A 14,807-nucleotide genomic window follows, 5' to 3' on the forward strand; every position below is an offset into this window, starting at 1 on the left:
CATGTGAGATCGTGGTACTGTGTGTGTCCCTGCCTAAAGCTCATTTATCCATAGCTAACGTCAGTGATTCTAATAACGACCATATGACAAAAAAACATTTTTCACACACTTGGTTTCATTACTAATTTTACTACTTTTTTATTTCGACTCTACAGAATTTGAATTTCCACATATCAAGACGTTCTTAAAGTTTTCTTAATGACACGTATCCATACACATCACAAACAAACAATTCTATCTCAGCATTTAGATAGTTTGATCGATCATTGCTAAAGTTTTCATCGTATGAGTTTGCTTATCGTGTTCATTTATCACCTTAGAAAACTCATTTGTGTTGTTTGGGAGTTATGCGAAAGCTCGAATCTATTGGATGTAACGACAGTACACAAATCGCAGATGTGCCCCCAAGTTCACTCAAATTCAGAATCGTTTGCGGTTTACGAACGTGTATTTGTCCCATACAATGATTTGCGGTGGCTAGCCGATGTGTCAAGTCAGTGTTTTTATCCTCCTAGGCAAGTCTGGTACCGGTTTATCGGCCCCGGAGGGATGAAGCGCTTGGTGAAAGGGTGGCGCGTTCTGACGTGCTTCGCAGGAACTAAGGCAGTTTCCCACGCCGTTTTGCAGGGCAGTCACGGAAAAAGAAAAAGCTCATACAAGAGAACAAGCTCACACGCGTGATCGACAACCCATAAGTCTATAGTTTCTCATAGAAACCGCAGTTTCATGAGATTTTTGCTCTAACCAGACCAAGGTAAACAAAATTCGAGCATCTGAAGAGCTCTTCACGTTGGTATATGTTTTATTCGTTCCAATTTCTATTTATTATTCAAGATAGAAATCTTATGGAAGGCTTCATGATACGCAGAACTTTGATGACAAGCGGCCGTTCATAAATTCCCTGCTCGTTTAACTGTTTGAAGGTGATGGTTATGATTATGCTCTCGTTCCATCGTAATTTCTCGATTTTTGAGGTTCGTGGGAATGGAAAGACGCTTTTCGTGAACATTTCAGCAGATAACCAGAGCATTTTCAGATTTGAGGAGGAGAGATGCTTGCAGAAGATGGAATCTGATACAAAGTCCTCGACTGGTGACACAGCCCTGTCAAGTCGCTCTTCTTCCTCTCCTCCTTCAACAATCAACGACGATCATTCCTACATTGTTGAAATTTACGTCAGCGTCAAACACAGGTGACCTACGGTATTTGTTTCCACGAAATTTTGTTATCGAGCTATTTTTTCTACCTTTGGACTAAAGCTACTGGCAGTTTGACATCAAGCGGTATGCACTCTGCGAAAAAGCGTTCAGTCTAGTTAGTAAACTAGCAGCAGCTCCCCAGTTCTGTTCCATACGAACAATTGGCTTGGAAATGACTTTCCCGATATTTAAGTGTCGCATGACGATTCTCAAAATTTTACTGCGAGAATATGTGTCTGATCGATTGACGGCCAAGAGTGCCCTAATCCGTGCTATCGTCAAAAATCAATTTCAAAGCGAATCGTTTTGTGCAGCCTAAGAAAACAGAGGGAGCGTTGCCATTTTTGGAGGCCTGGATAGACGCAATTACTAATCTTATGCTGTCATTTCAGTAATGCTAAGGTGTCATTTTGTTTGCTTCCGAGAAAAACATTTTTTTCATGGAAGCGCAATTGCACGGGGAATATATCCTTGCTAATTTTAGAAAGTATACTTTTTTGAAATGTTGAGCTCAAAATTTACACGTTGTTTTGGATGGAAAGATTGTTTCCTTTCTATTTCTCGTTGCTTTCCTCGATTGTCATCAGAATTTTTCTTTCTTTCGCTATTCATCAAGCGTATCTTTACTGTCTCGGAATCTTTTTCTAATCGTTTACTCACTTTCTTTTTCTAAAAATTATGGAATGATGAAATGATGAACTACAAAAGAGCCTTCTCATTGATTTTTCTGCTTTCTGCTAGAGAAACCAGATTATTACATATTCTACAATTATTTTTAATTGTAAGACTTAACGGAGCTCAATGCCATATTCTTAGTAACCATTGTTTAAGGACCAGTTGACCCAATTTTCTATGAATCTAAGTATATCTACAGATTTTGAGCAACGTGTCTTCGTACCGTTATTTTCGATACGTATAAGTAGGTTCAACCAAACTTTACTCGAGACTTCTCACTCCGTTTACACTACTTTCTACAAATTTCAAAAAATATATTAAGTTTGTAATTTCCACGAAACCAGGGGCGAACAAACACTGAATTTTTTCCCATGGCTTTGCTTGGACTGTTGTCAGAATTGGTATTGATCCTTATCAACCGTTTCTGCGTGTGGCGTTTTCCATGCTGTTTTCACGACGATTAAAGGGAATTGAGGATGTTATCGTTCATTAACGTTAATTTAATCTCCTAACCCCTTTAATTCCTGAAGAGATCGAACGTGACAACTTCATTTTCTTGGTATGCTGCCGTTACGAAAAGCCAAACAAGGGCCCCACTAAAGTTCCTCTTAGTAAGAGTTGCCGAAGATTAGTGAAACTTGACTAACCTGGTTATTTCGATGGAACAAAGATATTTAGCATCTGTATAGAGTTGGGAAAAACGTAAATTTCGATTAAAAGCCTTTTTTTGGGAAATTTTTAATAGCTCATGCACCCATTTAACAATTATTATCATCTGGTCGGTTTTGACTATCATTTTCGATGTTGCTTTTATTATTAGTGCTATCATTATTACTACTATTATTATTACTGGTTCTAGTTTCATGAAGGACTTGGATTATTATTTAATGTGTAGGATTACCAACTGCATAAATCTACAGGAAGTTATGAAGTTTGAGAAGTTATTACGAACGTTCGAGCTGAGAACCACATAATTTGAACAACTCTCATAAGTATTTCTTACGTGTACATGACAAAAATTGTGGTAAATTTTCTGGATTTCTGCGTCATCGTCAACCTATGACATCTGTAATGTAAAGCGATTGATGGTTGGCCATTCTTGTCCTATGAGAGTCATGCTCGGCCCTGCATGAATAGGTGCAGTGTTTGTCGATTCGGGATTACGATCACATGCGCTTTTTCTTCTCGATGTCCTAGCGGGCGACACCTTCGCTATGTACGATGGACAAGCTGCAACAAGAAGACGTAGGACAACTGGCACAAATGCGAATTGTCATTTTTAGCAGGTAAAGATTATGTGGAGAAAAATTTCGTATCTGGCATAGAGACTGGAGATTTTTTTACCTTTCGGAATTTAGAAGGATGTAAGAACAGAATAACATCCACATCTCCGCTTTGCAATCATTTAATGAACATTTACATGATCGCTTGGCTGCAGAAATGGTTCAAAAACACTTTTAATACATCTACCGTAGAGTCTAAGCCTTCGCACTCAAATTCGTAGCAGTGATTTCCAGGGATTGGTCTAAGACTAGTTGTCTCCACCTCCTGACCCCGTTTGCTCCAATTTGCTCCATGTTTTACTCAATTTTTTTTTAAATTCCCTCTGCTTTTATTTTGAAGTTTTATGGTTCATCCGCGAAACTAATAAATTTTCAGGTACTGTGATCTAGTGCTCAATCATCCGTGGAAAACTATCCTAACCACACTTGGATTTTCTTTTACGCTTGTAATTCTTTCGGTGGCATTTCATTACCAGGTCTTCGATTTTGACCCAGTAAAAGTGAGTTTTTTTCTGTGGAGTAAGGAACGTTTCTAAATACTCCATAATGTGAGTTTTTTTTTTCTTCGGGAAATTTATTTCATCACTTTATTAACCTATTTTACCTCCTCAGTTTACCACATTTTCATTTCGTCTCCTTTTTTTAAAGGAAGATTTTTTTTTCATTAAAGAAGACGTCTTTCCATTTACATTCTTGGGAAAAAACACTGCACACCGCATACAAGCACAACAAGATTTTTTCGGCTTGGATTCTTTTTTAGGAAAATTGTGCAGACCATTGCGACTTGGTAGCCAACTTTTAGGGTTTCGAAACTAGAGGAACAACTCTGGCGAATGCACGATTGACGCTGGACGCCATAAAACGAACTGCAACGTCTCCTTTCCACATTATGAATTCACAATTTGAGAAAAATATAAAGAAAAGGCAAGCAAAGGTGTTCAAAGTTAACGCTAGGCCACCTGACAACGTTACTACCACTTCCGGGAAGACGACAGAACGGTAATGTTTTCTGATCCACTCAGATTTTTTCCAAACATGACGTCATTCTTAGGGTGAACGACGAGACTGCTTCACTGAGCACGACGTTGGAGCCAATATCAATCAACTATGATGACTACGGAGCGGATCCGGAGCCAAAAATCGGAGATTTGGCAGATCCATGCGTCCAATATATGGCTCTCGGTGAGAGAATCCCCTATCAGGTTATCGATTACTCGGCGAAGATCATCTTGGAAGTGGATGATCGGAAGGTCTGGTAATATTTTCGGTAATGCCGTTAGTATCGGCTGTCGATACTAAACACCAACCGATTCTTGTCACTGCTAATCAATTTTCAGTTATTTACTGTGGATGTGTTTCGTAAGTTGTGCGAAGTGGACAGAATTATCGACGCTGAAGTGGAGACTTCAGCATATAAACCTCGAAAGATTTTCGTGAAAAATTCCTTCAACCTTCCATTTTATGCGAATTGCCTGAATTTCACGACTCCGAACACGTGCGAGGCCATAAATGTGCACGAGTAAGTGTTTTTTTTTTCATTGAACTCGTGATGGTATCTCTGTTAAATACTAGCGGAACAGGCGACCTCCATTCATGATGCTGCATTCCTCAGAAGATCCCTTTGCATTGCTGTTCTTTCTCTTTAGGTGGACTGTCCTCGTTATTTTGCTGCTGTCGCTTTGCAGGTTCTACTGCAACTATGAATAGAACTCTACAATTGCTAGTGCACACATTAATTGCGAGATAATCCTACGTAAGAACTTCATACGCCATTGATTCGTCGGGGATATAGTGGTATTTGTAATGTCCCCAATCCTTGTGAACACTTTTTTTTCTCAACCAACAGAAAAAATTGTTAACTGCGCAATTTTTGACATTTCTTTCTCTTATCTATTTTCTTAGCCGTCATGCTCCTCATTTTCCTCCAACTCTTCTCATCCGTATCCGTCGAGAGATAGCATTTGTAGCTTTTTTAATCCATTTATCTCCTAAACCTCAAATACAAGACTATTGTCATTTTTAGCTCTTATTCTGCATTAGTTTATCTGGAAGATGTAGCTCAGCGCCGCCTCTTGTCGCTAGACATAGTTATTATCAAGTGTGAACTAAGATAACACTATAAACGCACATTTCATTTTCTCATTTTTTCTTTTTTTTTAGCATAGAAACACTGCGAATCACAATTGCAAAATGTCGTAAGAATTCCTCTCTTCCGATATGCAGCTCTCAACTTTTCGGACAAATTTTATCCCTTCCAATTGCATTATTTTTTTTTAATAATCCTATCTCAGCAGAAACTGGTCAATTTCATCAAATACATCTAATAAATGGCTTTTGATGACCTATTCTTTATTTCAGTATACGAATTTTCTCATTTTTTCTTTTTTTTTTTAGCATAGAAACACTGCGAATCACAATTGCAAAATGTCGTAAGAATTCCTCTCTTCCGATATGCAGCTCTCAACTTTTCGGACAAATTTTCAACTACTTATTGCCACGTTCAAAAAATAGTAACTACGTTTCCATCTTGTTGAAGGTAGGCGAAAATTTTCTTGTCGACTCCGATTAGTTAGCAATATCGATTGCTCATAGATCGCTGCTAGTGATGGTGGCGGAGGAAGCCTGCAATTCTACAATAAGCTGCTCGAATCGCTGAAAAACCATTTAGCGCCTGAAATCATTTTGAAAGGCGCATTTTTTAACGTGAAAAACAACGAATTCCTCCATGCACTTGCAAACGACACTAAAATTGCGTCCATATCAGGTATGCGTCAGCTACTGCAATTTTCTATGTTTTAAACAAACAATTTTTTTAATTGCAGCTGTTCTGGTACTTTCATGTTTTCTCTTCTATACCCGGAGCGTTTTCTATACATTTATAATTTTCGTCATATTTTTCTTGTCAATGGGTATAGCATTCTTCTTCTATACGGTAGGTGGCTATGTTACTAATTCAGCGTTAGTGCTTATTGCCTTATCTTATGAGCCTTAATGACATTAAGGTAATATTACGGATCAATTTCTTTCCTGCTCTCAATGTTCTTGTGCTTGTTCTAATGATAGCTGTTGGTGCTGACGACGCTTTTCTGCTTTTAGTTTATTACAGACGATACAAAAAGGTGATTTACTTTATTCTTTAGCACCTGTGACATCAGCTACCGTAAAGGCAGTACCGTGCTGTAGTACCGTGCTGGATCACGGCATGTTCAACATAGAAATCATAATTGAAAAGGTTATCTAATGACTAGAGTTGGTCATAGTCGACTGTTTTTTTCGTCACGAGACCGAGATATCATTGGATTCCCTACAATCAACAGTTTTATCGTATTGCATAGAAAAGTGTTTGTATACATTCAGTATTTTATAAACAATTCCAGCTAAAAGTTGAACCGTATCAAATAGGAGAACCATACATTCCACTCTACAAAGAACATGATCGCGTAATCCGAGCCATTCGTGCCTCTATGAGACATTCGCTGGCGTCCATGTTCGTCACTTCAGCAACTACAGCCGTTGCTTTTATATCGAATCTTTCCAGTGACATTATAGTTCTTAGGTACTCACTCTTCAAATATTAGTTCCATATTATCCATGTACACAGTAGGCACCAGACACGTTCAACCGAGGCTACACAACACGACCGCGACGCGAAGATAGACACTGGTGTTCTCGCCCTACGATGCACTTACTTGCAAGATTTCGCTGCGCAAATTGAACCCTCCACTTACCAGTTGTGCTCCTTCTGCCGCGGACGCGTCGCGTTAGCTCGCTTGAACGCTCCAAGCCTGATGTGACATGTATGTTGTCGTTCAGATGTTTTGGAGTTTATGCCAGCCTTACCATAATTGTCAACTACTTACTCGTCATATTTCTGTTACCTAGCACTATGGTATTGTGTTGCAAGGAAGGTCACAAAAAGTTCTTGCCTAACGTTGACATAGCGTCAAAAATAGCCTATGTGGTTTTTCGCTACCGTTATTTTCTCGTAGTAGCAGCGATTACTGCTACAGTAGCTGCTGGTATCGCTGTTTTTCTAAAGCCAGGTCTTTCACTACCTCGATTCAACCCTACAAAGGTGGGTTTGCTATGAATTTTGCTGTATCGTAACGATCTGTAGTGTTATTTTAGTTGCTAACAAATTCACATCCCTACGAATGGTACGATAACAACGGACATATTTTCAATTTTGAATGGCAGCGCAGATGGAAGTTCATAGAAAATTATATTATTGGCGTGGAACCGATACAGTGGGTAGATTCACTAGATTGTGATGCTAACATGATAGTTGAAAAATCCGTAAAAGGATTAAATGGGTAAATGGTTAGGGGTTTGTCCAAGGGACAAAGACTAGCATCCACACTAGCCATTGCATTCATGTCCAACGTAGAACAACCCATTCTGGTACGAAAACCTTTCCTGTACTGTCGTTATATTGATGATTGTTGCATTATATGTTCCACTTGAGACGAGATGATACTTGTTTCGAGCTTCTAAATCAGCAGTTCCCTTACGTAGTGTTCACTTTGGGGAGAAACCCAAAGCAAACTTCCTGCCTCTCCTTAATATAGAAATACACTGGCTCAACGGTGAATGGGAGAGACGATGGTTAGAGTTGCGAAGACCATGCAATAAAAACTTATTAGTTCATTGTCTTTCCGCTCTTTGGAGAAACTTCGGAAAACTAAGGAATCTGTTGTTGAAAACATGTTCAGGACAGCTGCATCTGATACCCAGAAGCGAATCAGTGCGGTGAACCTAGAGCAGCGAATTGCGAATTCCAACGGTTGCATTGCTAATATAATTCAAGTTTTGGTGTGCGGCGAGAATATGCTACAATGGATGACTCGAATAAGATCAATTTCTGTCTGCCTTTCATAACCGGGGACTTGAGTAAACCCATATGGGCTATGCTGGTGAAATGCGGTCTCGAGAAGCAAGTGAGAATTCTGGGAATACCTTCAACAAATCTCAAGAAGCAATTAGTTCGAAATAGAATGTACGATCGCTTCTGTCTTACTCCAGATTGTGTAATATGCCCAGTCGTCATGGAATGCGACTGCATGGTCTCTGGTGTAGTTATTTCGTGCAAACATGTGGGGACCAATACTTTGGCGAAACAGGGCGACCGCTTTGTGTATGTATTAAAGAACATCTAAATAGGATAAAATAATCGAATGCAGCGATCTTTCTCGGAGCTCACCGCAGGTAACATCATGGAAATGCCGCTTTCCACCCTGCCACGTCCCTATCGTACGAACCCGACATTGTGGCTCGTTGAACTCCAGATGTGTTTTGGATAAATGCAAAAGGTCGAAAAATGATTAGAAAGGAAGAGTGCATAGCGGTAACTAATGAGTAGGATCCGTATCAAGACCTTTGCGGGTTTTGATCTACGGGGCCATACGTGCATCCTAATTAGTATTAGCACAGCGATTCCACCACGCGGATTGTCCGCTACCATCACGGCAACGCGGCCATTAAGGTAGACACAACGATTTGGGCTCTTTTGGATTTTGTTTTCGGGTGTAATATCTTAAAGGACGATGATTTGCTCTGGGTAAGGCATTTAAGAGCGCATGTAGCAAATGCTCTGATTTTTCAGGCTCTCGCGAAGGCGACAACGTCGAAACGTTAGCCGTAAGAAAAATCTTGCTTGTTGCTTGACATTGTCAATCGAATACTTGCAGTCAAAAAAAGGATTTCGTTGCTACGTGACGAATTAGTTATTTTATTCTAAAATTTTGCAACTGTTCCCGTCTCCGCACCAATCAAAGAAAAATGCAGAAAATGGGTCCCACCATGAGCTCAGCATCGCTACCTATTAATCCCTTAGCCATTTACAGCTATAGTTAATATGTATTTTAATATCCAAAGGGACGAGTGTGGCGCAGTCGGTTAGAGGTCCGTTTTAGCACACGATCGAGAGTTCGAAGCCGCCCTAGTGCAAACCAAGCCTTTCATCCCTCCGGGGTCGATAAATTGGTACCAGACTTGTCTGGGAGGATAAAAACACTGATTTAATCATCGGCTGGTCCCCGCAAGTCATTGTATAGGCCAACACGCGTTCCAAAACCTCAACGATTACGAATTACGAAAAACGCGTTGGCTCATCCCAAGTGGATTGATACGCCAGTGACTTTATCCTTTTTTATATCCAAAAAAACTCGACAGTACCGCCTCTAATCGTTCCGTAATGCGTACCAGTACTGGTGTTTCAGATGCTTGTGTGCGTGTTGGCGCGTTTGACGGCAAATATTTTCTTGGGGAAAGAGTTTGAGAGAAGTACGGAACATATCATAACAGATTTTTGTGTACAGATCAACAAAACGTGTGTAACTATATACAGAGCGTTCATTTTACCATTTAGTATTTACAGAATGCTTTCATTGCTTTTAATCATGGAGTTTTTTCCTCGTAACTTTCAGAAAAACAAGTTTTTTCAATCCATACAAAGTGTACAACCTGAATGTAAGAGAGATCGCCCCTACACGGCTGAATTTGGAGCAGATTGAGGTTCTTCCTGATTTTACACGTTTCATGTATTTTCTAGGAAAAATTTGAGTAACGTTTCAGCAAAATATTGATGCAATCATCGTGAAAAGAGGACACGTAGGCTATAAGTCATGGTTGAGCAAGTTTCGCACCTCTAATAGCACGTGCTCAAAATTGGAGGTTACAAAAACATTTCAAAGAATGGTTATTTTAGTTCAGCGTAAATAAATGAGTATCATGAAATCTGTTACCAGGTGGTTGGCTCTGACTGTTTTCTCGAATTCGCCAGGAAGCTTCTCCCATCGCCAGTTTGCGAAGATTTTGCGGTAACACCTAGTGATGGACCAATTTTTGACAAGAAATTCAAGCTCCTTGGGTGAGGATTGTCGAGACATTATTTCTTGGACGAGTTATTAATTTTGTCGGTTTTCTGAAACTCTTTCACTTTCTCTAGCAGTTACACGCAATTAATTTTTAGCTACTACATATCAGTTCCCTCAAACGTCACAGTAACTATGGATTCGAATGATGTCGAAAAAATCGCAGAGGAAATAGATAAGAATTGTAAACAAATGGTCCCCGTGGACGGTGAGTGAGAGTTGCTGAAATCTTACAGGTGACAGAGGAAGTGCAGTTAGGAAAAAAAGGATGTGTAGGAAAATTTACAAAAATGTAACTAATCGTACAATCATTTATTTTGGTCCTTTTCTAACTAACGTCCCGTCTCAGCCTTATACAGCTTCTTTGATGCTAATAGATGAATGAATAAACGAAAGAACGAAAGAAAATAAATAAATGAATGGATGAGAGGGTGAATGAGTGGTCGAGTGAATGAATGGATGAATAAACGGCTAAATGAATGAATATATAAGTTAATGGACTGATTAGTGAATGAGTGATTTAATTGATTAGTCGATCAATTGGTGAACGAGAGATTGAGTGGATGAGTGTACAAACGAAAGAATCGATGAACGAATGAACGAGTTGGCAAATGAGTGAATGAATGAGGAAATGATTGAACGAATCATGGATGAAAAGTTTCATGTCGTTCAGGATATCCTAGGATGTGTTTGACAACGGCCGATATGACCAGATATTACGACATCATCGCCACTCTGCGGTCTTCCACCCTGTACTCGGTGACAATTTCGGTGTTGGTCAGCATGGCTGTTGTGATTTTATGCACCAGACGCATCCTGCTGTCCATAGTGAGTGTGACTGTTGTTTGTGGTGTGATACTTTGGACAATTGCGTTATCGATACTCTTTGGTGAGTTAACGATTCTAAGGTGATGAGGGACCTCAGCAGATTTTTGTCCTATTCAGGGTGGGAGCTGAGTGTCGTTGAGTCAACGATCATAGTGCTTACAATCGGCTTAAGTTTCGATTTCACACTTCATTTTGCCGTTTCATATAGAGATAACAAAGAAAATTGCGCTGAAATTCGCATCAGGTTTGTGTTCGCTACCAGCGCCAGATTATGTTGGAAGAAAAAACCGGAACGGCTACTTTGCAGTTCTTGTCTCTCATCAGCAGGTCGTGCTTGTCTTCTCGGAGCTATCACATCAATACTTTGCGGAATACCTCTACTATTCGCGTATACGGCCGCTTTTACTCAGGTATGCGCTCTAAAACGTGCTCCAGTGCAACGCGATATACACTCTCGTCGTCTGCACCCTCTTCTGACTTTTTATCTTTCTCACTTTGGAGTATAAATGGAATTGCGCAAAATAGTAGCATTGTCTCAGTATAATTTCAGGTGGGCTCATTGTTACTAACACTTGGTGTGACGTCATTATGCGGCGCTACTATCGCATTCCCAGCTGCGTTGGCATGTTGGACGACGTTGTGTTCGAGGAATGTTTATATTGTACGATTCTAGATACTTCGACAGTTTTCCACTTGGATTACCTTTTTTTGTTTTTTTTTTTCATTCAATAAACTGTACAATAACACAGAAATGAACTTGTCATCTGCAGGTTACCATAGAAATTGCAAAGAAAAAAGGAAAGAAGAGAAAGAAAATGCACATGTTTGCATGTGGAATAGGAGTGTTGGAATATCTGATGCATGAATCGAAGTAAAATATGCATCTGTTTCGGCGACGCTGCCTCATCCCCTATGCTATGCTAAGCATGTTTTTCACGTCGACTTCACACATGAAATAGTGGCGTTTTTCTCTTCACATTTCCCCTCACGCTTAAATTAACGTAGAATTGCATAAATTCAGGCGATATGGAGCTCTGACTTTGGCGATTCTCGCATTCAGCGGAAATGAAGTACGGGAATCTTTTACTTCACCAGCTCTTTTGCTATTTTCTATTTCCTTTGAGGCCTCTCTCTCTCACTTTTTTCTCACGGTTGTTTGTTTAGCTTGCATGTTTTGTGAAAAGCCTAGAAAATAATTTTTTCATGGATGTCATAGTAACGAGGACAAAAGGGAAACTGTGAAACGACTGCATCGGGTTGCTAGAGAGAGAAAATATTTATTTATTTATTTATTGCTTTATTTTCCTCTGTGTAGTCTCATAGGTTTGAAAAGGTTTACCATGATCAAAACGTTGTAGTAGCACATGTCCTCGTCTAATTTTCGCTGATGGTCGTTTTATTTCAATTTTGTTTTAATTTGATTTAATTCTCAAATTAATGGTTTTCCTGTTAGCCATCTTTGAACTGAAATCCACAGATAATTTAAGAAATCTTTTTTTTTTGTTCCTTTTGAGAACAGCTGTCATTCTTTTTCCTTCTAAAATTGTTCCGTTTCTCAATCAAAACGCGAAAAAATGCTGCAAATGCTCAAGTAAACCGTTTTTTACATACATGCCATCACATATACATCTACCACACATCACATTGATATATTTAGAGCCATTTGCAAGCAATCAAAAATTCTGTCGTTTGGTACACAACCGTTCGGTGTACGCATTATTGCACTATAAGTCAAAATCACTCTGCCAATCTCTGCACGAGAAAAAAAAACCGCTTAAGATTATGCCGTCTAGACAATTGCCATTTTTTGGAAACGGATCGTAGATTATGTCGGTAAAGTATATGCCACAACGAATATATTTGGGGATATCCTTCAAGCTTTTTATCTTTTCCTTTCTTGGGTTATTCTGTGTTTGTAAATTCCTACTGCGGATGTCGGAAAGTGAATCCGTTTCTTTTTTCATGAATTTGAAGTAATCTGCAATAACCTGCTATCCTAGAAGTTGACGAACCACCTTACAGCATTTGTGGATATCTAATGCCGTTCGATAAACATCACATGTGTATGTTTTCTGGGGTTTTGTTGAATCGTAGCTTCTACAGCTACATTTCCGAAAAAAAAACACGAGTCGTATCGAAAATGTTAATCTGCTCTGTTGAGTTTTGCAGTTGATATTTCAGAAAGGAATATAATAAAAATTCAACTGACCTTCATGAGAAGGAAATAACATAATTTCCACATTTTCACTTGCGAAACTTTTGCATAACACGGTCGGGCGCACAAAATCACGTGAATATTACTAATCGAATGTTGACATGCGCCAAAATTGCATTATTTTCCGATATGCTTACTAAAATAAGTTGAGCATAGAGCGCACAAAGCGCCGTTGCTTCGCTATGGAAGATTATCGGAATTTCCCCAACAAAAGCATTCTACAGTTTTTTCCTTAACAACATATTGACATATTGAATTTGACTATTAACCTATACAAATATCAAAAACGTTTTTGATGATAATCAGAGGCAAGTTCATAGTAAATGGCAAGAATGGTTCTTTTTCTGCACAAATTTACACGTCGTGCACGAGATTTCAAAAATAGATCCGTCATTTTCGTTCCATTTCTGCGCTCAAATTGAAAAGCATTAAAGGAAGGAAAAAAGAAAATGAAACGGTATTAGCAGCTGTAGAAACATGGAAAGGTATTTGGCCAAGGAAAAAAGTATCAGGCCACACAAATCAAACATCTAACGCAGAGTAGAGTCAGCACGTTCGTACAAACATACTTTGAGACTCAATGCGTATTCCATTTTTTTCATCCCGTTTGTTGCAGAAAAATCTAACTTTTCTCTTTTTTAAAAAAAAGTTTTGTGAGCCAGATTTTGAACTTTGCAGTGACACTAGTTTATACGAAGTTCTAGAGATGTGAATTTTTTTATAAACGGCAGAAAGAAATGAGAGGGTGAAGTCTTTAGGGGTCTTAAAAGTTAAGGTCTTGAAAAATTGTTATTGATAATTGGCTAGTTTTTCTTAATAGAACAGCGTTAAAGGCATCACCCCACGAATCTGAGGTGGTGCAGATTTCAGGTGGATTATTCGTAAACGGGATCGTAGATTATGGAGAGGGGGGTGATTCCGTCCATTTCTTCCTAATTGCCGTAAAAAACGGCTCGGAAGATGCGGCGCCGCACAAGGCTGGCGCGCTCTAGTCGAACTCCCTGTAGAAAATAGTGCGTCAGAACGCCTGAAGCCGTATCGCCCGGGCAGTTTTTTCACGGCAATTAGGAAGAAATGGACGGAATCACCCCTCTCCCCATAATCTACTATCCCGTATACGAACACTTCACCTGAAATCCGTACCACCTCAGATTCGCGGAGTGATGCCTTTAAATCCAATGCGTTAATTGTTATTTAAGTTTTCATCGAACTTTTCACTTGCGCTACGTGGATGTTTACGTAATTTGCAGAATTGCCTGAATAAAATTAGTAAACTACGGTTGAAACACCAGTCAAGAAGTCAGTGATACAAAAAACTTTCTCTTAAAGGGGAATAGTTTGGATTTTGAAGAATTTGCCATTCCCGAATCTCTTCGCCATCGGACGAGATGTCGAATGCTACGGTTTACGCTTCGCGCATCCCACGCGATACATGAGTTGACAGTAAGTGACCCAAAAGTTTGGTGCATTTTTGTATGGAGAACTCGCGCAGATCCCGTAATGAATTACCGTAATGCTAAGGATTCCCCAAAGATATGTTTTTGTTTTTTATTTTAATTTTTGAAATCTATGTACGCATCACGAAGATTCACAGCTCAAAAATCTCTACTATTCTCTCTACATCTGCAAGTAGAGTGTTGCTCCATATTTATTCAGGACAAATCAATCAGAACGAAAATTCACCGATCAATCAGCCGTGCTCAAACGTTGATCTGTACGATGAAAACTTCATTTT

General features: G+C 39.3%; 1 protein-coding gene across 3 annotated transcripts; it reads left to right on the top strand.

The window, feature by feature from the left end:
* Positions 1 to 1,064: 1,064 nt before the first annotated feature.
* RB195_013708 (uncharacterized protein) lies at positions 1,065 to 11,530 on the top strand (the record flags this gene model as incomplete). 3 transcript variants are annotated; one of them, XM_064203656.1, is made up of 21 exons in its annotated part: positions 1,065 to 1,192; positions 3,534 to 3,657; positions 3,960 to 4,156; positions 4,209 to 4,407; positions 4,495 to 4,676; positions 5,318 to 5,352; positions 5,557 to 5,693; positions 5,750 to 5,921; positions 5,980 to 6,089; positions 6,160 to 6,276; positions 6,535 to 6,713; positions 6,971 to 7,232; positions 7,286 to 7,404; positions 9,583 to 9,670; positions 9,731 to 9,829; positions 9,904 to 10,025; positions 10,128 to 10,237; positions 10,703 to 10,918; positions 10,975 to 11,101; positions 11,165 to 11,267; positions 11,408 to 11,530. In XM_064203656.1, the coding sequence occupies 21 exons, from the start codon at positions 1,065 to 1,067 to the stop codon at positions 11,528 to 11,530; spliced, it is 2,949 nt and encodes a 982-aa protein (XP_064059536.1). The 3 variants fall into 3 exon arrangements, with proteins under 3 accessions (XP_064059536.1, XP_064059537.1, XP_064059538.1); XM_064203655.1 differs by lacking the exon at positions 5,318 to 5,352 and having other exon boundaries at positions 5,552 to 5,693; XM_064203657.1 differs by lacking the exons at positions 1,065 to 1,192; positions 5,318 to 5,352 and adding an exon at positions 3,096 to 3,160 and having other exon boundaries at positions 5,552 to 5,693.
* Between the last annotated feature and the right edge of the window lie 3,277 nt (positions 11,531 to 14,807).

This window comes from Necator americanus, chromosome V (genome assembly GCF_031761385.1).
Source record: "Necator americanus strain Aroian chromosome V, whole genome shotgun sequence".
NCBI lineage: Eukaryota > Metazoa > Nematoda > Chromadorea > Rhabditida > Ancylostomatidae > Necator > Necator americanus.